This window comes from Lepus europaeus, chromosome 3, assembly GCF_033115175.1.
Source record: "Lepus europaeus isolate LE1 chromosome 3, mLepTim1.pri, whole genome shotgun sequence".
NCBI lineage: Eukaryota > Metazoa > Chordata > Mammalia > Lagomorpha > Leporidae > Lepus > Lepus europaeus.
The window spans coordinates 30,885,109-30,908,910 of record NC_084829.1 but is presented as its reverse complement, the minus strand read 5'-3'; the positions used below and the strand labels follow the sequence as shown (position 1 = coordinate 30,908,910).

The window sequence follows — 23,802 nt, the reverse complement described above, 5'->3', positions numbered from 1 at the left end:
ACTTGGGCCATCCTCTACTGCTTTCCCAGGCCATAGCAGAGAGCTGGATGGGAAGTAGAACAGCCAGAACTTGAACCAGTGCCCATGTGAGATGCCAGCACTGCAGACCGGGGCTTTAACCTGCTGTGCCCACTGCATCGGCCTGATAACTGCAAATTAAAACAATAATAAGGTACCACCACACATTGATTTGCATGGCTAACCTCCAAAACACAGACAACATCAAATGCTGGCAAGGATGTGAAACAACAGGATTCTCATTCATGGCTGGGTGAAATGCAAAATATAAATATTAAAGCTGTCTTGGAAAGATAGCTTGGCAGCTTCTTGTAAAGCTACCCATACACTTCCATAGATCAGCAGTCGTGCTCCTCGGGTTACCCACGTGGGTGGAAAGCTGCCCACATGCAAGTCCGCACATGGATATGTATTCTCATTTTAGTCATAGTTGCCAATGCGTGGAAGCTGCAGAGATGTTCTTCAGGAAGTAAATGGGCAACTGTGGTGCGTTCTGATAACGGAATGCTATTCGGCAATAAAAAGAAATAGGCTATTCACTATGAGAGGCCAGGGAGGAACCCTCAGTGCGCGTTGCTCAGGGAAAGACGCTAACCCAATGTGAAGAGGCTGTGTACTCTGTGATTCAGCTATCTGATGTTCTGGAAGAGGCCCCAAGTAAAACCATGGAGACGCCACAAAGATCTGTGGTCGCCAGGGGCTGAGGGGAGGCAGAGAGGGATAATGTATACCATTGTTGTATGTTAGCTACAAATAGGTATAGATTTGTTATACATATACACATATGTGTGTGCATGCATGTGTACATATGTAAAATAACTATATTATATACATACATAGAAGGTAGATAATGTAATTTTATATTATATTTATATTATTTTATATACTTTTATATAATTTATAATTTTGGTGGATAATATTATTATACTTGGTGGGCAATACCATTATAGTTTTGCCAAAAGCCATAGGAAGAACCCTAATGTAAACTATAGACTTTAGTTACTAATAATGTATCAGTCTTATAACAAATGGACTGCACTGGGGCCGGTGCTGTGGCTCAGCGAGTTAATGCCCTGGCCTGAAGCACCGGCATCCCATGTGGGTGCCAGTTTGAGATCTGGCTGCTCTACTTCCCATCCAGCTCTCTGCTATGGCCTGGGAAAGCAGTGGAAGATGACGCAAGTGCTTGGGCCCCTGCACCAATGTGGGAGACCCGGAAGAAGCCCCTGGCTCCTGGCTTTGGATCAGTGCAGCTCTGGCCATTGTGGCCAATTGGGGAGTGAACCAGTGGATGGAAGACCTATCTCTCTCTTTCTTTCTCTCCTCTCTCTGTGTAACTCTGACTTTCAAATAAATAAATCTTAAAAAAAAAAAAAAAGTACTACACTGATGCAAGCTGTTAATGATAGGGAAGTGAAGGGAACATGAAGGGCTATATGGAAACTGTACTTTTCACTCAGTTTCTCTATAAATCTACAATTGCTATAAGAAAAATAAAGCCTAATAAGTAAAAACAAACTGAACATCTGATGCAAGACCTTCTAACTACTCAACGATTTGACCTTTAGTTGAAGACGTCGCTGGCCTGGTCGTCAGCTGAAGGCCATAGGTTCACCTGGGGTCCCTGCTGCAGCTGCGGCTCTTAGAGGATGAGTCACTGCTCACTCCTTTGTTCCTGCAGGCCTGGTGTTCCCGCTAGTCCCTCAGGGCTTCTGCGTGCCTGCCTAGGGCTCCTGAACCCTCCCCACGTCCACTGGAATTGCCTCCTTGTCACAGGGCGCTCAGTCATAAACCCTTCCTCTCCCAACTCCTCTTACGGAAGTTCCTCTTCTCTGCTGTAACTTCCCATTCCCATCAGAGCAAAGGCCAGGACCTTGCCCTGCCCTGCGGGCCTGCAGATTGGGACACACCTCTGACTTCATCTTCTGGACCTGCTCTCACCATGCGGCCTGCTCACTCTTCCCAGAGCACAGACAAGCTCCTGCCCCAGGGAAGTTGCTCAGAAAGAACTCGCCCCTGATGCCCTCGTGGACCAGTCCTCATGTTCCTCAAGCTTCTCCCTGAAAACACTGTATTATGGCAATTTTTCCTTCCTTTTTTTTTTTTTTTTTTTTTGACAGGCAGAGTGGACAGTGAGAGAGAGAGACAGAGAGAAAGGGCTTCCTTTTGCCGTTGGTTCACCCTCCAATGGCCGCTGCGGCCGGCGCACCGCACTGATCCGATGGCAGGAGCCAGGTGCTTCTCCTGGTCTCCCATGGGGTGCAGGGCCCAAGCACTTGGGCCATCCTCCACTGCCTTCCCGGGCCACAGCAGAGAGCTGGCCTGGAAGAGGGACAACTGGGACAGAATCCGGTGCCCCGACCGGGACTAGAACCTGGTGTGCCGGTGCCGCAAGGCGGAGGATTAGCCTGTTGAGCCACAGCGCCGGCCTTTCTTTTCTTTCTTTCTTTCTTTCTTTCTTTCTTTCTTTCTTTCTTTCTTTCTTTCTTTTTTCTTTTCTTTTCTTTTCTTTCCTTTTCTCTTCTTTTCTTTTCTTTTCTTTTACTTTATTTGATGCTTCAGCACTCTCACAAACAGCTTGTGGAAACCCCACCCCTGCAACCAGGATAGGGCTGCTTCCTGTGCAAGTTCCACTCTTCTTATCTTTTTTTTTTTTTTGTAAAGCTTTATTTATTTATCTGAAAGTCAGAGTTATGCAGAAAGAGAAGGAGAGACAGAGAGGGGGAGAGAGAGAGAGGTCTTCCATCCACTAGTTCACTCCCCAGATGGCCACAATGGCTAGAGCTGGGCCCATCCAAAGCCAGGAGCCAGGAGGTCTCCAGGTCTCCCACGCAGGTGCAGTGACCCAAGGATTTGGGTCATCTTCTACTGCTCGCCCAGGCCATAGCAGAGAGCTGGATGTGAAGTGGAGCAGCCAGGACTTGAACCAGTGCCCTTGTGGGCTGGCAGCCTTAACCGCTACACCATAGCACCGGCCGCAAGGCTGCAGTTTTTGTATATTTCATTTCACTGGTGTTTCCCAGATGCAAAAGTGGTGTGTACAAAATATCTCGCACTGCTCTCAGGCCATAGCCGGAAGGGGCTAGAGTTGAGTTCTGAGCTGAGCCATTTCCGGATGGGCTGTGGACTCGGTGGGGGAGAGGTGGGTTCTGGAGTCCCTATTCTAGGCTCTTGCCTGTTACCTGGAGACACACTCTAAGTACAGGCACAAATTTGACATATAGGGTAATAATATTTACTTAAAAGACAAGGGAATCACACACACACACACACACACACACACCTGGGCATCTTTCAAGAATAGAGTGGGCTGGGAAGGGAAAAGAAGAGAGGAGACAGGGAGAGGGAGAGATGTGTTTCAGTACCTTTTATCCTCTGAGTCTGCAGGAAGAGCTCCTCCCCATTGCTGACCTCTTCTGAGGTTGGAAAGGGGTGTGGGTACATGGTACTGCCCCCAGGTCCCAGGTAATGGGACAGACATCCTGGGGAAGGGGTCATTTGACTGACGGGTGGGCAACTGGGATTGCATAGGGTGGGGGAAGTGTGGCCCTAATCTAGCTACCTGCCTTATGCCACATCAGGACAGAGCCCAGCAAACTTGACCCAACAGATAGGTCGCCCTTCAAGTGCCGGGGGTGCTAAACAGGACTGTTCTCAGACCTCCTCTGGGGTGGGGTGATGTGGGCAATGAACATATTAACTGCCAATCCACATTCTTCTGCAGAGACAGAAATACTAAGTGGAGAGTAGTGTTGTAGGCAAAGAGAAACAGAATTTATTTATTTTGAAGATTTATTTATTTGAAAAGCAGGGTTACAGAGAGGAACAGACAGAGAGAGAGGTCTTCCATCTGCTGTTTCACTTCCCAAATGACCACAATGCCTGAGGCTGGGCCAGGCTGAAGCCAGGAGCTTGGCACCCCATCCCCGTCTTCCACATAGATTGCAGGGGCCCAAGGCCCTGAGCCATTTTCTGCTGCTTTCCCAGGCCTTTAGCAGGAAGTGGAGCATCTGGGACTCGCACCAGCACTCGTAAGAGATGGCGGCATCACAGGCTGCACCTTAACCATTTGCACCACGATGCTGGCCCCCAGAATTGTTTAACAGTGAGGGAATAGACACACTTTCACATGCGAGTGTGGACCTCCCCACACAGAGAAACACCCAACATGAGTGGCCAAAAGGTTGCCCATGAATGAAAGTGGAAAAACCCAAGAACAGTGCCTGTAAGCAAAAACAGAGCGGCCCATCGGAGAGCTGTCAGTGGTGGAAAGAGAGCTCTCGCCCACATTCTCCCTCTGTTTATAAGGAAGGAGATGAAACCCCAATGGGATATACAAATGGGGTGGAGTCTGAGCGTCCTGGTACTGGATACAACCTGGGAAGTTTGGCGTATCAAGACTACAGCTAGGCCGGCGCCGCGGCTCACTAGGCTAATCCTCCGCCTTGCGGCGCCGGCACACCGGGTTCTAGTCCAGGTCGGGGCACCGATCCTGTCCCGGTTGCCCCTCTTCCAGGCCAGCTCTCTGCTGTGGCTAGGGAGTGCAGTGGAGGATGGCCCGAGTCCTTGGGCCCTGCACCCCATGGGAGACCAGGAGAAGCACCTGGCTCCTGCCATCGGAACAGCGTGGTGCGCCGGCCGCAGTGCGCTACCGCGGCGGCCATTGGAGGGTGAACCAACGGCAAAAGGAAGCCCTTTCTCTCTGTCTCTCTCTCTCACTGTCCACTCTGCCTGTCCAAAAAAAAAAAAAAAAAAAAAAGACTACAGCTAGAGACAGGGTCACACTGCAGGGTGCAGGCATTGCAGCGCACCCAAATGTTAGCTACCTAGTTGAACCATAGGGGCGGGTAATGGGAGATACTGGACCCAAGGCTCATAGATGTTTCAGTGTACATGTAACCATAGCAAATTTATGTTCCCTTACCTTCTTTTCACATTTAAAAGAAACATTTTATTTTTTCATTTGAGAGGCAGAGTTACCTACCACCAGAGAGAGGGAAACAGAGAGAGGTCTTCCATCCACTGGTTCACTCCCCAGTTGGCCACTGTGGCTGGAGCTGGGCCAGTCTGAAGCCAGGAGTTTCTTCCAGGTCTCCCATGTGGGTGCAGGGACCCAAGTATTTGGGTCATCTTCAGCTGCTTTCCTGGCCATAGTACAGAGCTGGATCAGAAGAGGCGCAGCTGGGGCTCGAACAAGCACCCATATGGGATGCCGGTGCAGCAGGTGGAGGCTTAGCCCACTGCACCACAGTGCTGGCCCCTTCTTTTCACATTTTAACTAGCGAAAGCTAACTAACAGTCTTGACTTTCCTGTGACTAGTCCTTTGAATAATAATGTTTGCATGAGAATTTCTGGAGCCAATGGAAAGGAAATGACTAGAATGGCAGACCTTACACCCCAGCTAAGGAAGAAATTTGCAACCACCAGTTGCAGAGAGCTAAGCTCCATATCTAAGAAAACTCCACCTCGTGATCATCTGAACACAAACATACCCTGAAGCCTGCCAAAGAATCAACAGACTAGATCGATTGTTTCTTTTTCTCTCTCTCCCTGTCCCCACTAACTACGTTGCTCCCATGAAGGTTTGGCCAGCTTGCAAATTGGGGAAGAGGACATTTGAAACCGCAGAGTCCGCCTGGCCACTCTGATAAACTAACCGACTCCTGGCCAGTGGCCAGCAGCCCGGGCTAGTTCCTGTGCAAAGTCCACAATCTGTCACCACCAAGGCACAAGCGGGCCTGACTCTCCCAGGTGCCTGGCAGATGACGCTGGTGGCAGGACTGAGGGCAAATGGAGCTGTGCACGGCGCCACTTGTGGGTGCAGCCGCGACCACGGCCAGTGAGCCTGCTCCTTGGGCTGCTCTCTGCAGGTGGTCTGGGCTTCCCCAGAGCCTCACAACCTCCTCTCAGAATCTGACAGCTCCCACGAAAGCCCTTACCTGGGCTGCTTGTTGTTCTGGGGAGAGGCCAGCAGGAGACTTGCTTTGCTGTCCAGCTGAATCCCATCGGAGTAAACTTTAGGAAGGAAGCGGAACTGAGAGAGCCAGGGACCCCCTGGAGGGGCACTTTGGAGGCAGATCCCAGCGGCGAGTCAGCAGGGACTTCCACAGGACAACAGGCAGTGTGTGTGGTGGGGGAGAAGCTAAGGGAAGACAATGGGTTCTGAAAAAAAAATGTTTTTTTTTTTTTTTTTTTTTTTTTGACAGGCAGAGTGGACAGTGAGAGAGAGAGACAGAGAGAAAGGTCTTCCTTTTTGCCATTGGTTCACCCTCCAATGGCCGCCGCAGCTGGTGCGCTGCGGCCGGCGCACCGCGCTGATCTGATGGCAGGAGCCAGGTGCTTATCCTGGTCTCCCACAGAGTGCAGGGCCCAAGCTCTTGGACCATCCTCCACTGCACTCCCTGGCCACAGCAGAGAGCTGGCCTGGAAGAGGGGCAACCGGGACAGAATCCGGCGCCCTGACCGGGACTAGAACCCGGTGTGCCGGCGCCGCAAGGCGGAGAATTAGCCTGTTGAGCCGTGGCACCGGCCAATTTTTTTTTTTAAGATTTAGTTTGGGGCCAGTGCTGTGGCTTAATAGGTTAAGCATCTGCCTGCAGCACCGGCGTCCCATATGGGCACCTGGATGCTCCACTTTCGACCTAGGCTCCCTGCTTTATGGCCTGAAAAAGAAATGGAAGATAGCCCAAGTGCTTGTACCCCCGTGGGGGACCCAAGAAGCTCCTGGCTCCTGGCTTCCTGGTTTCTCCGGCCGTTGCAGTCATCTTGGGGTGGAAGACCTCTCTCTCTCTTTCTGTAACTCTGCCCTTTTAAAAAAATTTTTTTTTTAATTTTATTTGAAAGGCAGAGTTACAGAGAGGCAGAGAGAGAGAGAGGGAGAGACTGCTAAGGGAACCAGTACCGATAGGAAATTAGGCACACACACAGCGGGAGTAGGAGCCATGGACGGAACCCCAGCTGTACAATACTTTCCCATTCTTTTTTGAGCACGCGTTGAACAAACTGCTTTGTTTGGTGTAGCGAAGCAGAGAAGGCCAAATCCCCAGAAGCAGAGCAGTGCTGTGGCAGGATCCAGGAGACCACAGACAGGGCGGAGGCTCAGTGGGATCAGCCCCTTGGCTCTCTGGGAGGTGCCGGGAGGGTGTGTGCGGAGCTGGAGCCTGGGGGCAGCGGCAGCCAAGCCTGGACAAGGAGCTGAGGACAGCATGCAGAGCTGGGTGCTCTTGAGCAGGAGCAGAGTGGGGCCCCCGGGCTGGAGACCCCCACTTCTAAGAGGACCCTTCCTCCAGCAGGACCTGCGACAGTGTCTTGGGGCTCAGATGGCTGAGCCTGGCCGTCCTGGGGGTGAGCAGAGCATTTGGGCACCCCCACCTCCCCTGCGTGGGACACCGAGCAGCAGGGTCAGTGCGCCTGCGGCTGCTGTGCTCCTGACGGTTCCCTGGTACACTTGTTCCCGGTGGCGCAGGAGGGTGCGCTGTGCCCCTTGGATTGCATCTGGGGTGCATGCGGAAGGGCTTCTCCTGGACTGCGGGACTGCAGCTCCTCCGCGCGCTGCTCCTCTCCCTGACTGAACAAAGGGGCCGCATTTCCAGCACAGCCCTGGACCGCAGGCAGCATCCCACTGCTCTGCACTGTCAGGCAGCAGGGTCCCTGCAGCCAGCCGGGAACGGGACTGCTCTTAAACAACAATGTGCTGGCTTGGGGAGGCCAAGCCCAGAGCAGCGGTGGCTGCTGGAGGAAGCCTCCACACAGGCATGGACAACACGGGGTCTCCGTTTTCCCTCCTCTCTCTCCCACCCTCCTCTGCTCCCACAGGGAGATGCAGCTCACCGCCTTCAGGGAAGAAGCAAAGCCGAGCACCAGCAAAAGCGTGAGGACCTAGGACTTCCCTACAACCTCCTCCTGGTGCAAGCATGGAGCGTGGTCAGCTGTGAAGCTGGGCGAGCGTCCCCTGCCAGGCACTCTGAGTGGTGGCACCTGCACCCCCTCTGGCATTCTACAAAAACCCAATGACTGTGTCTTTAGTGCTCCTCGAGCAGAAACTTTGCAAAGAGCAGCAGGGACTGGCATGATAAAATTACAACGTGGCATTTGTGGCAGCCAGACCCTACGACAATCCCCAAAACAGAGCTATCTATCTACCTATCTATCCATCCATCCATCTAATATTTATTATTGAGGCCAGTTTTTTTGGTATGGCAGAGAAAGCCTCTGGGGCCAGCAGCCCAGGTGGGCACTGGTTCTAGTCCCGGCTGCTCCACTTCTAATCCATCTCTCTGCTGTGGCCTGGGAAAGCAGCAGAAGATGGCCCAAGTCCTGGGCTCCTGCGCCCGCGTGGGATACCTGGAGGAAGCTCTTGGCTCCAGGCTTCAGATCAGCCCAGCTCTAGCCATCATGGCCATTTGGGGAGTGAATCATAGAATGGAAGATCTCTTTCTGTTTCTCCTTCTCTCTCTCTGTCACTCTATCTTACGCATAAATATAATATTTAAAAAATTATTTATGTGAAAGGTAGAGTGACAGAGAGGGAAGTTTCCATCTGCTGATTCACTCTCTAAATAGCAGCAACAGGGGCCGAAGCTGTGGCATAGCAGGTTAACGCCCTGGCCTGAAGTGCTGGCATCCCATATGGGCACCAGTTCCTGTCCCGGCTGCTCCACTTCTGATCCCGCTCTCTGCCCTGGCCTGGGAAAGTAGTAAAAGATGGCCCAAGGCCTTGGACCCCTGCACCCGGGTGGGAAACCTGGAAGAAGCTCCTGGCTCCTGGCTTCGGATCTGTTGCTGCTCTGGCCATTGCGGCCACCTGGAGAGTGAACCATCGTATGGAAGGCCTCTCTACTCTCTGCCTTTCCTCTCTCTGCATAACTCTTTCAAATAAATAAATCTTTTAAAAAAATAGCAGCAACAGCCAGGATTGGGTCAGGCACAAGCCAGATGCTATGCCGGCATCACAGGCAGTGCCTTTAACTAGCTGGGCTTCAATGCCAGCCCCTGAAATGAAGTTCTAAATACAGCACCTGCTGCTCTTGCAGTCTTACACTGGGTGGTTAAAAGTCACCTGTGAAAGCACACTACCTTACTCATAAAATCCTCAGGCACCAGAGGCATACTTCCTCTTCTGGGGCTGCCATGCTGGAGCAGAGGCTTAGTTAAGCCCCTGCCATCTGGTAGAAGACTGGGTTGGTTCCTGATCCTGGCTTCAGATCAGCCCAGGCCCAGCTGTTGTGGCCATCTGGGGGGTGAACCAGCAGATGGAAACTTCTTCTCTGTCTCCGCCCCGCCCCCCGCCCTGCTGCCTTTCAAATCAATCAATTCAATTCCTGCACAACATAGACATCAGTGTTACCACAGGGTCTCATACATCCCCGGGGATCCCCTGGAGATTTCTGAGGGTCAAAGAAACATCACTGGACACAAAGTTGAAAAGGCCACTAAATCCCTGGACAGATGGCACTTTGGCTGGAAGTGGGCTCTGTGCTATGGGCAAAGGAACACACTGTTGTTTCTAGAAAAGTGACACCTGGGTGTATTAGGTCTTTTTGAGGGGGGCAAAAAAATGGGAAAATCTTATTCAAGCTGGTCAAAAGGAAGACTTTTTGTTTTATTTAGAAAACTAAAGAAGATATGTTTTAGGAAGGTTTTTTTTTTTTTCTTCCTATAACAACATGCCTGAAAAAAAGCACCATTACTTATAAAGGGAGAAAAGGTTTACTCAGCTCATGGTGGGAGATTCAAGTCCAAGATTGGTGACCTCATTGGTTGGGGCTCTGGTGAGTCCACAGGGCATGAAGCACTTGCAGAGGATGGGTCAGAGGATAAGGGTGGGGGTTGGGGGGAGGACGAGGTGGGGCAGGGAAAGAGAAGGGAGGGGAGAGTGCCAGTTGGGGTCCTGGCTGCTCCATTTCTGATCCAGCTCCCTGCTGATTTTCCCGGGAAGGCAGCAGAAGATGGCCCAGGTGCTTGGGTTCCTTCCATCCAGGTAGGAGACCGGGATGGAGTTCCAGGCTCCCGTTTTGGCCTGGCCCAGCCCTGGTTGCCACGGCCATTTGGGGAATGTAGCAGTGGACTCACTCTCGCTCTCACTGTCTTGCTCTCTCTGTTACTCTTTCAAATAAATAAATCTTTGAAAAAATAGACTCTTTTATTTATTTTTGACAGGCAGAGTGGACCGTGAGAGAGTGACAGAGAGAAAGGTCTTCCTTTGCCGTTGGTTCACCCTCGAATGGCCGCCGCGGCCGGCGCACCGCGCTGATCCGATGGCAGGAGCCAGGTGCTTCTTCTGGTCTCCCATGCGAGTGCAGGACCCAAGCACTTGGGCCATCCTCCATTGCACTCCCTGGCCACAGCAGAGAGCTTGCCTGGAAGAGGGGCAACTGGGACAGAATCCGGAGCCCTGACTGGGACTAGAACCTGGTGTGCCGGCGCCGCAAGGCGGAGGATTAGCCTGTTGAGCCACGGCGCTGGCCCGAAAAAATAGACTCTTTTATTCCTATTTACAGCTTCTTTCTTTGGCATAGGGAGTCCCCTCCTTCCAGGGCCCATCACGCACTGTGTTGTCACCGTGTGACATGTAAGGCAGCCGTGTCACGCTGTGGAAGGAAGGAATGACAAAGTTAGGTGGGTCACTGCAAATGCTGACACTCAGCAGCCCGCTCGTCACTCAGAATATCCAAACCAAAATCCAGTGTCTCACCTTCACAAGACACGAGAACCAGCACTGTTCCTGCCTGGCACAAAGCGAGGTTGGGTCAGGGCCAAGGGAGACGAGACTGAAGAAGGGATGGTGGGGTGCGTGCACACACCATGGGCTCTGTCCACACTGCCCCAGGGCTCGCAGGCCTCACCCCCTTCACATTTTCTTGTAGTGTGAGCACAGCTCCATCCTTTTCTTCCTGTGAGAAGAGGGAGTCCTGTGAGCAGCCAGGGAGAAGGCAGGGCTGTGGGGCCCTGGAGAAGCCCCCAGTCCTGAACCCCACTGGAGTCTCCAGAGCTGTGAGTGCAGGCTCTGGGCAGGATCAGGATCACGGGGAGAGAGGGAGTGCAGGGCCGCAGCCAGGCCCCCACCAGAGGTCTGCCTTCAGCAGGGCCCTGCTCTCTCCCCTGCCACTGCGGGGAATCAGGCCCCCACCACCAGAGTCACCAAAGAAAAAGCCTGTTCACTTCCTGTGGGTGTTACAGAGGGGCGTCAGCAGAGGCCTGCAACCAGGGAGCTCAAGTGTATGTGGGTGGAGCTTCCTGTGAATGGGGCAGGTGCATTCTACCCAGGCTTGAAATCTTCTATCAGGGGACAGGAGACTCAGACCCCCCTCCCCTCCCCTACCTGAGCTGCGCTTCCTCCTCCTCACAACAGCGACCACAGCTCCCAGGATCAGAAGAACTCCAAGAACTCCAACAACAATTCCCACTCTGAGCGTGGTGGGCTGAGCAGGAGGCTCTGAGAAGGGAAGGGGAGGTGAGGGGCTCTGACCCCAGGGCTCAGCCCTGACCCTGCTGAAGGCCCCAGCAGGGCTCTGCCCTCCCCACAGAGGCCCCGCCCCTCCTGCCCTCCTCACCCCATCTCAGGGTGAGGGGCTCGGGCAGCCCCTCGTGCTGCACACGGCACGTGTATCTCTGCTCCTCCCCAGAAGACACCACCACAGCCGCCCACTTCTGGAAGGTTCCGTCGCCCCCAGGCCTGGTCTCCACGAGCTCCACGTATTGGGTCTGGTCCACTCCATCCCGCTGCCAGGTCAGTGAGATCTCCGCGGGGTAGAAGCCCAGGGCCCAGCACCTCAGGGTGGCCTCCCGGTGAGAGGTGGGGTGGTGGGTCACGTGGGCTTTGGGTGGGTCTGTGGCAGACAAAGAAGGGACGGTCTGGGCAGAGTGTCCACTAAACGATGGAGATGCCCCAGCTCCTGATGGTGTGGGGGCCCACCAGGTAGGAGTCGAGGGAAGAGTGGCAGGAGCATACGCTAAGCAGGTGTGGAGGGAACCCAGTGGGTTAAACTGGTCCCAGGAAAGGGCCTAGATCTCGGGCCTGACCCTGTCCTCCAGAGGAGCCTCTTCAGACCTCCTTGCCCTGGCCCCAGGCTCTCAGGCCCTGCTCCCGGACGATGTTGTTAGTGGGGAAGCAGCTGAAGTGTGAGAAATGCCCCTCCCCCAGAACCATGCCCAGAGGTCTCCAGAGAGTTCTCTCATCCCTGGGAGGGCTTAGGTAGGAGGGACAGAGGCACTGCCCAGGAGAAGTCAGATGAGAGGACCCCAGATCCACATCTCTTGGTTGTAGGGACTCCAAGCTCAGCACACCAGACAACCTACATCCCTGGGCCTGAGCAGCTCCAGGACCGGCCCTCAACACCTTACACACAGGAGACATAAGTGGTCCCCGCCGGCTTCGTGGGGGAGGGCGGAGTGGTAGGGCTGGGGAGGTCCTTACCAGTGCGTGTGGAGTTCACCCCTCTGAACTCCAAGTATCTGTGCAGCCACAGGGCACACTCCTTTGTCAAGTAGATTATGTCTCTTTGCTTGTAGTCATCTCTGGCCTCCCATTTCTGCTTGGTGTAGCGGGCTAGAGGTGAGGCTGCTACGTACTGCTGAGAGTCCACATCCAAGGTCAGGTAGTCGTCACCGTCGTAGCCATACTGCCAGTGTCCTGTGGTCCCACCGTTGTCTTGGAGTTCACAGCCATATGTGAACTGCAGAGTGTGGGGCCCTGCCCATCCCCAGGCCCGGGCGTGTCAGTAAGGGCAGGTGCACCATTGACGTGCCTCTCCATCACCGTCCCCGTCTCCCACACCCCACCTGCCTATCGCTCGGCTTCTCCTTAGTGACTCGCTGACTCTAGACAATCGAGTTTGGCTTCCTGATGCTGACCTCTCTGCTTTCAGCCCTGCTTGGGGAAGGATCTAGGTCCTGTCCAGCATGGACTGAAAAAGCACGCAAGAGAGGCTTTGTCACTTCTGCACAGCACTGCCAGCCATATGGGTGCCTCTCCGTAGGAGCTGCAAGCCCCCGGGATACACACACTTGATGAGGCTCTTCCTGTCTCTACCTCCACAGAACCCAAAGGCACAGGCCAGGTAGGTGTCTGTGACCCAGTGAGAGTCTTACTTAGTGAATGAGTGACCGTGACACACACCTAGGTTGCCTGTGACCAGTTTGGGAGGCCTTCATTCCCAAGTGACAGCTTGTGCACTCTTGCTTGCCCAGCCCGACCCCATGGCAATTACTGGTGCAGACAGATTCCTACCCACCGTCTCACAACACCCACCTGCCGGCTTGTGTGGCTGCTCTGGCTTTGAACTTGGCCTCAGGGTTTGGTTGTAGTACTGCTGCACGTTTCTGAGGCTTAGCTGGAAAATCTTCATTCGACTTTTGAAGATCTTGGTCTCATCCTCAAAGTAATTGGGCTCCTCCCTCAGCCATTGGACGCAAGGCTTGGCCTTTCTCTCTTCACTGTCATAGTGGATGAAGCGTTGGTTATCCACAAAGCCAGAGGCAGCAAAGGCAGGGACTCCTGGACTTGGCTCTGTCACAGCCCAGTAGAAATACTGCAGAGAGTGCGATCCTGAGGCAGGAGCAGTGACTCAGAGTGAACTACAGCGTTAACTGAGTGAGGCCCCAGCTCCCAGTGTGTGGGGGAATGAGTGCACACGTCCGTGTTTGTGTGTGCATGTGTGTGTGTGATAGGAGACACAGGGCGCTGCACGAAACAATGGGGAGACAGTTTAGCACAACCCAGCAGCATAAGGAATTCAAAGCCCACCAAGAACTCAGAGACAGAAATGTCAGTGCAAGGTGTCAAGACGAGTTCCACCGCGAAGCTGTCCTTGATTGGGGTCTGCAGCGGTGGGGGAGACTTAGAAACCCCCTTGGAGCATGGCCTTAGGGAGAGTGGTCTGAGACAGGGTCCTCCTCCAGGACCTGGCTCTGGTGTCAGCATCTCAGCCCCCATCCCCTGCCTGCATCATATGGTGTCACTGTCACCCTCTACCTCCTGGGGAGAGCCCCTGCCCCCCAGGGCTTCTGTTTCCTCACCTCTAGAACAATACCATTTTTTCAGAAAACCCACGGGCTCCCAGCTCAAAGACCCATAATTCCAGGGGTTTTCCACTCCACGGGGGACCTCATGTGAGGAGCACTAGGGAGTGGTGGGGGTGGAGGGAGGAGACCCAGGAGAGCAGGTGGGGCAGGAGACAGCCAAGGCTTAGACGGAAAGCTGAGAAAAGCAGAGGTCAAAGTCTCTGATCTCCTTGGCTCCTTCTCAGCCTCCTTGGCCTCAGCCTGGAGACACAAGGACCACTTGGAGTTCAGGAAAGGAAATCACAAGTTGAACGGAACTGCTCGCTGAAAATCCTTCAGTCAGAAGCTGTCGGGCTGATAACGGCCACGTGGCCTGCATGACAGGTGACTCCTAGACCCCACTGAGGGCCCTCACCCAAGACCAACGCCTGTGGAATCCCAGCTTTCATTCTTGGCTGCTTTTGCTCACTCAACGAGCGAACTTCCTTTCCTGTAACCAGCTCTTGGGGTTAGGCTTGCTTGTCTGAGCTTCGTGCAGTTCACTGTATGAACTTCAAAAGAATCTGGTCCTCACCTTCCAGGCTCCACTCTCACAGCACAGGGACAGTTTGTGGCTCCTGTTGGCCCAGTTCCCTGGTTTCTGTCCCTCCGGTTTTGCCTTTCTGGGGCCAGCGCTGTGGCACAGTGGGTAAAGCTGCTGCCTACAATACCAGCATCCCATCTGGGCAGTGGTTCAAGTTTGGCTGCTCCTCTCCGATCCAGCTCCCTGCCAACGAGCCTGGCAAAGCAGCAGAAGATGGCCCAAGCACTTGGGCCCCTGCACCCACATGGGAGACCCGGAAAAAGCTCCTGGCTCCTGTTTCAGATCGGCTCAGCTCTGTCCATTGAAGCCAATTGGGGAGTGAACCAGTGGATGGAAGACCTCTCTCTCTCTCTCTCTCTCTGCCTCTCCTCTCTGTGTCTCTGTGTAACTCAGACATTCGAATAAATAAATAAATCTTTTTTTAGAAAATTAAAAAAATAATAAAATTAAATTCCATGTCCAGGATATGCCTGTGGAGAGGGGGGAAAAAGGCACAAGACAGATGTTAAAGACAAATTATTTTTTCTCTATATTTTTATTTATCTATTTATTTGTGAGGCAAAGTTAGAGAGAGAGGAGGAGAGACACAGATAGAGAGGTCTTCCATCCAGTGGTTCACTCCCAAATGGCTGCAATGTCCAGGGCTGGGCAGATCTGAAGCCAGGAACCAGGAGCTTCTTCTGGGTCTCCCATGTGGGTGCAGGGGCCCAAGCACTTGGGCCATCTTCCATTGCTTTCCCAGGCACACGAGCAGGGAACTGGATCGGAAGTGGAGCAGCCAGGATGCAAACTGATACCCATGTGGGATGGATGCCAGGACCATAGGCAGAGGCTTACCCTACTAAGCCACAGCGCAGGCCCTCTCTACACTTCTTAGGGCTGAATCCAGCTGTCAAGTCATGGGTTACTTTGTCCTTTTGTTAGCCTATGTGTGTAAGAGGAATGGAAGAAAACAAGTTTTTTTTTTTTTTTTTTTTTTTTTTTTAGGAAACGAGAACTTCTGTGTGGTGGAAAGAGGAGAACTGTAAAAGCCAGCGTGACCAGCAACTGCATTTCTAAACCATTGCTCTTGTGGGATGAGGTTCAGTCCACTCCCTAGCTGAACACTGTGCTGAGAAGACGGTGCTAGAGTTCCTCCCGGTGACCACACCCACGAACCTTCAGGGGGAGGAGGGAAAGACTCCCTATCAGTAAACTTGGCTGCTGCTCCCAGTCTCTCTGGAGCCCCTAAGAAGCTTGGAGCTGCCGGCCCCGGGTCCAAGGGACCAGCTGGGGTTGCAGACAAAAGTCCTGTTTCTTCAAAACCATCAGCGCTGTGACGCGAGCCTGTTTCTTGCTTTACTTTTAACCATAGTGTGATGGAGACATCTGAACCCCAGTTCGAGGGGAGTGGCTTGCGATCGCCTCCCCCAAGGTTCCAGACCGTCGCCCCTAGACAGTGCCCCGCGGGGAGCCTCTGCCACCTCCGTTTTCTCCCGCAGCCCTCCGCACGCAGGCCCCTTCTCACCTGCGCCCACATCCGGCAGGACGCTCAGCCGCAGGAAGACGAGCGCCAAGGGCACTGCCCCGGCTGGGGGAGCCCTGTTCGCGCGCGCAGCCATGCTGTTGTCGACCTCGGGCTTCCTCTGAGCTCAGAAAAGAAACCGCAGCCAAGCCTGTGGCGCCCGCCCGGGGTTCCGGGAAGTGGAGCTGGGGGGGCGGGGCGGAGCTCGGAGGGCTGAGGCCAGGCGTCCCGAAACCAAAAGCGCGGCGCTCAGCGCTCAAGATCTGGATGTGGGTGTACAATGTCCCCCCTGCGGAACTCAGAATGAGGACCCTGCGGGGTCCGGTGCTCGGCGCTCTGGGACCCTGGCGGGGCGCGCGCCGCTCGGGCTGCGCTGGCTCAGGGATGCAGACCAGGAACAACGTCCACGCCATCATTTCCCGCTAAATGTTCTCAGCTGATTATTTCCTGCAAAGGTTTAGTGTTGACATTTGCGCGCGTCATCGCTGTGGATTTTGACCTGGCCACTGCAGCCGCGGTGAAACGGCTCTCTCAGGCAGCTGGTGGCTAGCCCTTCTTGGTCGTGAATAAACTCCTTTATTCCTGCATTCCATGTGCCTCAACTTGCTTTCTGTATTGACAGCATGCATGTATGTTATGAAGTCCGCAAGAGTTCAAGCTATAGACACAGAATACAGACACAGGAATATCTTCATTCAGAACACACAAAGAATTCTCCAAACTCACCAATAAGGAACCATGGCCTCATTAAAACCGGGCAAATGTACAGACACCTCTCCAAAGCACCTGGAGAGATGCTGAAGATGCTAATGTTACTCACCACGAGGCAAATGCAAATTAAAGTGAGACTCCACTACACACGGATCAAAACGGCTAAAAAAAAAAGCCATAAGATCAACTGCTGGTAAAGATAGTGCAGCAAGGTGAACTATCCATCATTGTTGGGACTGCCGCCTCCCTATTCTGTCCCTGCCGGCGGGTTCTGAATCTACAGTTCCTGAAAGTCTTCTATGATTTGGAGTATGCTTTTTTGTTTGTTTTAAACTATTTTCTTTCCATGGTATGCAGCCTCCTTTTTTTTTTTTAAAGATTTATTTATTTATTTGAAAGGCAAAGCTACAGAGAGAGAGAGAGAGAGAGAGCACTTCCATCCACTTGTTCACTCCCCACTTGGTCGCAACAGCCGGAGCTGTGCCGATCTGAAGCCAGGAGCCAGGAGCTTTTTCAAGTCTCCCACGCGGATGCAGGGGCCCAAGAACTTGGGCTATCTTCTGCTGCTTTCCCAGGCCATAGCAGAGAGCTGGGTGGGAAGTACAGCAGCCAAGACTCGAACCCTAACCCTAACCATATGGGATGCCGGCACTGCAGGCAGCAGCTCTACCCGCTACGCCATAGCATCACCCCTCCCCCCAATTTTTTAAATGTAGAAGTACCAATAATGTGGAAACTTGTGTTCATCAAATACTAGCTTTTAAAATATACATGACTAATAAAGTTACCCCTCAGAGGCCACTGCTCAGCAAGATCCACATTGGCCACTTGACCTTATCTGAGGAGAACAGAAGTTTCAAATATCTGAGTGGCTTAAGTTAAAAATAGAATGAATACGATTTTTATAGCAAGGGCCGGTGCTGTGGCATAGTGGGTAAAAGCCCAGGCCTGCAGTACCAGCATGCCAGTAGTTTGAGTCCCAGCTGCTCTACTTCCCATCCAGCTCTCTGCTATGGCCTGGGAGAGCAGAAGATGGCCCAAGACCTTGATCCCCTGCACCCACATAGGAGACCTGGAAGAAGCTCCTGGCTCCTGGTTTTGGATCAGCTCAACTCTGGCCGTTTTGGCCATTTGCAGAGTGAACCAGTGGATGGAAGACTTTCTTTCTTTCTCTCTCTCTCTCTCTCTCTCTGTAACTCCATAGATATGTACAATTTTAATGTGTCAATTAAAAATAAATCAGATTTTAAAATCTAAAAAATATTCCTCACAGTTTGGATCATTGTTATACAAACATGACACATGAAGGCTTTCCATACTGTACAAGGGGGGCCAGCGCTAGGGCCCAGAGGGTTGGGGCTCACCTGTGATGCCCACATCCCACGTGGGCACCTGTTTGCATCCCAGCTGATCCATTTCTGATCCAGCTCTGTGCTGATGGCCTGGGAAGGCAGTAGAAGATGACCTAGGTGCATGGGCCTCTGCACCCACATGGGAGACCCAGAGGAAGCTCCTGGCTCCTGGCTTCGGATCAGCCCAGCTCCAGCTGTTGCGGCTATTTGGGGAGCGGGCCAGCGGGTGCAAGACCTTTCTCTCCCTGTCTCCCTTTCTCTTAACTCTGCCTCTCAAATAAATAAATCTTTAAAAATTATATTGTATGAGGTTTAGTTTAAATAAAACAATAATTTGCATTTCTTTCTCTTTTAAAGATTTATTTATTTATTTGAAAGGCAGAGGGAGGGAGGGAGAGAGAGAGAGATCTCCATCCACTCGTTCACTCTCTAAATACCACAGTGGCCAGGGCTGGGCCAAGACAAAACCAGGTCTCCCATGTGGGTACAGGGGCCCAAGTACCTGGGCCATCCTCTGGTGCTTTTCCAGGCATATTAGCAGGGAGCTGGATCGAAGTGGAGCAGGGAGGACTCAAACCAGTGCCCATGTCGTTTGCTAGCACTGCAGGTAGTGCTTTAACCTTGTACAGCACAGTGCCAGCTCCAATAACTTGGATTTCTAATATTAAAAATTACCCGATAATTGTGACAAAAATCATAGGTAGCTGATTATTGCTAGCACTGTAAATAGAGGATGTAAGTAATGTGCAGAGCTATCTAGACAGAGTTGGAAGGGCTAATTCTATTCTGTCAGTGCTAGAATTCCAATGAATAAAATCAGGAGGGGGATTTGGCCCAGTGGTGAAGTCCCCACCTGGGAGGCCTGATCCCACATCTGCAGGCCTGCTTCTAGTCCTGGGCCTGTTTCTGATCTCAGCTTCCTGCTAATGTGTGCATTGGGAGACTCAAACACTTGGGGAAATTCAGATTGGATTCTGGACTTCTGGTTTCAGCCTGGTGCAGGCCCAGCTATAGGGGGCCATCTGGGGAGTGAACCAGAACTCTGTCTCTCTGCCTTTCAAACACAGAGAAATAAACTTTAAAAAGAACAATCTCAGGCCGGCGCCGTGGCTCAACAGGCTAATCCTTCGCCTTGCGGCACCAGCACACGGGGTTCTAGTCCCATTTGGGGTTCTGGATTCTGTCCCGGTTGCCCCTCTTCCAGGCCAGCTCTGCTATGGCCTGGGAGTGCAGTGGAGGATGGCCCAAGTTCTTGGGCCCTGCACCTGGCTCCTGGCTCCTGGCTTCGGATCAGCGAGGTGCACCAGCCGCAGCGTGCCGGCTGCAGCAGCCATTGGAGGGTGAACCAACAGCAAAGGAAGCCTTTTCTCTCTGTCTCTCTCTCTCTCACTGTCCACTCTGCCTGTCAAAAAAATAAAATAAAGGCCGGCGCCGTGGCTCAACAGGCTAATCCTCTGCCTTGCGGCGCCGGCACACCGGGTTCTAGTCCCGGTCGGGGCGCCGGATTCTGTCCCTCTTCCAGGCCAGCTCTCTGCTATGGCCCGGGAAGGCAGTGGAGGATGGCCCAAGTGCTTGGGCCCTGCACCCCATGGCAGACCAGGAGAAGCACCTGGCTCCTGGCTTCGGATTGGCGCGAAGCGCCGGCTGCGGCTGCCATTGGAGGGTGAACCAACGGCAAAAAGGAAGACCTTTCTCTCTGTCTCTCTCTCTTCACTATCTCACTTCACTATCCACTATCCACTGTCAAAAAAAAAAAAAAAAAAAAGAAAAAAAAAAAAAGAAAAAGAAAAAGAAAAAGAACAATCTCGGGGCTGGTCAGCTCTCTGCTCCGAGAGGTTGAGGAGTGAGAAAGGAGCAGCCCAGAAGTTTCCTGGATTGGATTCCTGGGTGACTTGGCCCTGGCCCTGGCCCTGTCAGCTGCTCAGGTGTGGTACTAGTTCATGTAGGTTTAGTGATGTCCCCAGGGAACAGGTAACATGATAGCAAATGCTAGGGGTTTCAAGTTTCAGAACCGATGAAAATTGTGATGTCTTCATTTGTCTCTCCACTGCCTGCTGGTTTAGCTGCGAGGGGAAGAGCTCTGGTCTGACAGTTCCTGGTCTACTTAGAGGCCTCTGTCTTATAACTGCACTTGTTTCTCTCTGACATGATTAAAGCTGTGGTTTCTGCTTTTAAAAATGCCCTACAACTGCAACTCGGGGCTGTCTTCCCCAGACTTGTTCTGTGAGTAGAGCAGCCGCAAGCTGGCTAAAAACAACTCCCATTTGACTTCATCACTCTGATGGTCTTTTGCTCCGCGGACCCAAAATACTTCAGCTGTAATTCCTATCTGCTCATATGTAACCATCTCAGGTTCTGCTTGTTAGTACAGAGCAATGGTGTTCACCCTCCCCAGACAGCTTACAGCGCAGTGTATGGGTGGAAGAAAACATCATCAGTAACTATGTACCCATGCCCAGTGTTGTATCAGTTCCTGTAATAGCCAATCAAATGTATGCAGGTAACCATATAAGGGAGACAAGGAGGCTAAAACCACATATAAGGAAAGACCCCTCTTTGTTCTGGGCTCAGGATTTTGGAGAAAAAAATTCTACCTGGGCCTTATGCCGCCATAAATAAAGACTACTTCCTGTTAAATGTCTTGGTGTCTTGTCTCCATACACCAACCCTGCTGCACCAGATACAGTCAAACTGCTGGACAGCTCCTCCTGGACCCCTCCAGCAGCACAGGGTAATAACTGACAGCCTGGGCCAAAGGGCTGGCAGGCTGCTCCTCACTGTGGGGAGTCAGTGATTGACAGCTCCAAGCAGTTCACGCTTTGAGAGACCCAAACAGCCGGCCTGGGACAGCAGCAGTTGGCCCCTGTGCATGTCCTCTTCTGTGCACCCTCCCCTCTATGCACAACCTAAGCCTTCCTTCCTGTGTTGGTGCAAGCCCACCTCCCATGCATCAGCAAGTTCTGCGGTCTCCTTCCCCCAGTAGCAGAACTTCCAAGTTCCAAAATGTTGCAAGCTTGCAACCAGTGTGAGCTGGAAATATCTACCATGGCAGCAGGATGTGTCCCCCAATGGCCTTTGGTTCATAATGATGTCATTATAATGCTATCACTATGGGGGGATGCCCATTTGTATCTTACACTTGATACATGACCCTTTTTTAATCTCTAAAAAGAGCACAGACATGGGCAGTGCTCAAGCTCCGACCCAAACTCCACCTAGTTTTGAATATTCAATCGGGCTCCACCCCAAGCATCACTCCCTACACTTCAGGGCTTTTTCCTTTGCTGGGAATTTTCACCATTGATGTTTTTCCTTGCAGGGGGGATTTCTCTTTATTTGGGGCCTTTCTGTGTCTCTGGCTGCTTTGTTCTGGCACAACTTGGCTCTTGAGCTTGGTTTTGCTCTAAGTATTGTTATTTTTATTTTTTGACAGAGTGGACAGTGAGAGAGAGAGAGAGAGAGACAGAGAGAAAGGTCCTCCTTTTTGCTGTTGGTTCACCCTCCAATGGCTGCTGCGGCTGGCACGCTGCGGCCAGCGCATCGCGCTGATCCGAAGCCTGGAGCAGGCGCCTCTCCTGCTCTCCCATGCAGGTGCAGGACCCAAGAACTTGGGCCATCCTCCACTGCACTCCCAGGCCATAGCATAGAGCTGGTGCTCTAAGTATTAATGCTTCTTTCCTGTGTATCTTTGTGCCTCCTTCTTTGAATTCTTCCATGGGTGGAGGAAAGAGCCTGCAAAAGCCTAGCCCTCAGCCCTCAGCCCTCCAGCCCACAGGTTTTGATAGGGACCCCGGGGGCACCAGAGATGAAAGCATTGCAGGCACACATTGCTAAAAGGCACACAAGAAATAAGCAGGCTCCCCAAACATCAGAGTGTGCTAAGGAGCCAGCAGAAATGAAAAGGAAATCCCTCTGCCCTCCTAGAGAGGCTAAGAGAGTGTCTCACACAGCAGGTGCCTGGAACCCTGAGGCCCAGGGCGTCATGGCTCATTCTGCAGTGCGCTCCAGACCGCCAGAGGAGGCTTCAGAACGTGCCTGCTGGTCCTGAGACCAATGTCTCCCAGCCAGTGAGCTCGCCTTGAAGGTTTTCGACATCTGAGATGTGCAGAAGATGAGAAGAATGACGAAAATCAAGTGATTGTATTGGCTGGTGCTCTCCAGGTCACGCGGGAAGATGAATGAAGCAACCATGGGTGAGGAAGGCCAGCTCCCAAGGTGGCCCCAACAACAGGCCACAGCTAAGAGTGCAGTGCAAACAGGAGGGACTTTGGAGAGGGGCACGTCCCAGCTGGCCCCAGATGGGGAGTGCCCAGGAGAAACCAGATTCCGTTCTTCCCAGTGACAGATGACGAATGGGCCCTCAAGAAGGAGGAATAAGATGTCTGGGGGCGGGGGTGGGGGGTGATTTTGTAACAAGAGTGTAGGGTTTAGGCCCAGGGCAGGTTTAGGCCCAGGGCAGGTTTAGGAATGGAGTCTGGAGCCTGTTACTGGCTGGAGCTTGTTTCTCCTAGGTGCTCTGCAAAGCTTCTCTTGCAACATTGTGCTCAGCGGGGCCAGACCCCAGGGATTCACTCTCCCCCCATTAGCGCCTGATAAAGGGCTTGAGGGGAGGATTCAGCTCTCCCTGGCTTCTGCCAAGCAGAAGTTTTGTCCCTGCTGCCATATGCAGGCCCCCAGAAGTGCCAGCCATGAGCCTGCTGGCACCGTGATTCTGACCTTCTCTGCCCCAGAAACTGTGAGAAGTATCTCTCTGTGGTTTGTGAATTCCCGGGCTCAGGTATTTTCATTTTAGCAGTGAGGCAGCAGGCAGCTAAGGGCTAACTGGGGAAACTGAGAAAAGCAAATTCCCAAGCTCTCTCATTCCCTCTGTCTCTGCCTCCCTCATTCTCAGCCTTGAGCAGGACAGAAGGACTACTGGAAGCTGACGAAAAAAGAAATGAGCTTGAGACCCCTTCACTCAGAAGCTGTACACTGGGGCTTGTGAACCGGCATTGCAGGTTGAGCCTCTACCTGAGACAGCACCCCATATGGGCACTGGTTCGAGTCCTGGCTGCTCCAGTTCTGATCCAGCTCCCTGCTAATGCACTTGGGAAAGCAGCAGAGAAAGGCCCAAGTGCTTGGGCCCCTGCACCCATGCGGGAGACCCAAAAGAAGCTCCTGGCTCCTGGCTTCAGGCTGGCCATGCTCTGATTGTTGTAGCCATTTGGGGACTGAATTATTGGATGGAAGATCTCTCTCTCTCTCTCTCTCTCTCTCTCTCTCTCAACTCTGCCTTTCAAATAAATAAATAAATAAAATTTAAAAAAGAAGCTACAATGGCCGGCGCCATGGCTTAACAGGCTAATCCTCCGCCTTGCGATGCCAGCACACTGGGTTCTAGTCCCGGTTGGGGTGCCGGATTCTGTGCTGGTTGCTCCTCTTGCAGGCCAGCTCTCTGCTGTGGCCCAGGAAGGCAGTGGAGGATGGCCCAAGTGCTTGGGCCCTGCACCCCATGTGAGACCAGGAGAAGCACCCGGCTCCTGGCTTCGGCTCAGCGAGATGCGCTGGCCGCAGCAGCCATTGGAGGGTGAACCAACGGCAAAAAGGAAGACCTTTCTTTTTGTCTCTCTCTCTCTCACTATCCACTCTGCCT

The 23,802-nt window shown here is 52.7% G+C and overlaps 1 protein-coding gene across 2 annotated transcripts; it reads right to left on the bottom strand.

Moving 5' to 3' along the window:
* Window positions 1–10,139: 10,139 nt before the first annotated feature.
* Window positions 10,140–16,271, bottom strand: LOC133755519 (RLA class I histocompatibility antigen, alpha chain 19-1-like). Of its 2 annotated transcripts, none has more exons than XM_062185629.1 (7): window positions 16,111–16,271; window positions 13,269–13,565; window positions 12,435–12,650; window positions 11,572–11,847; window positions 11,340–11,453; window positions 10,713–10,911; window positions 10,140–10,608 (listed from the first exon to the last, which is right to left on the bottom strand). In XM_062185629.1, the coding sequence occupies exons 1-6, from the start codon at window positions 16,202–16,204 to the stop codon at window positions 10,715–10,717; spliced, it is 1,194 nt and encodes a 397-aa protein (XP_062041613.1). In that variant the 5' UTR covers window positions 16,205–16,271; the 3' UTR covers window positions 10,140–10,608; window positions 10,713–10,714. The 2 variants fall into 2 exon arrangements, with proteins under 2 accessions (XP_062041613.1, XP_062041612.1); XM_062185628.1 differs by having other exon boundaries at window positions 12,435–12,710; window positions 16,111–16,268.
* Window positions 16,272–23,802: the final 7,531 nt, after the last annotated feature.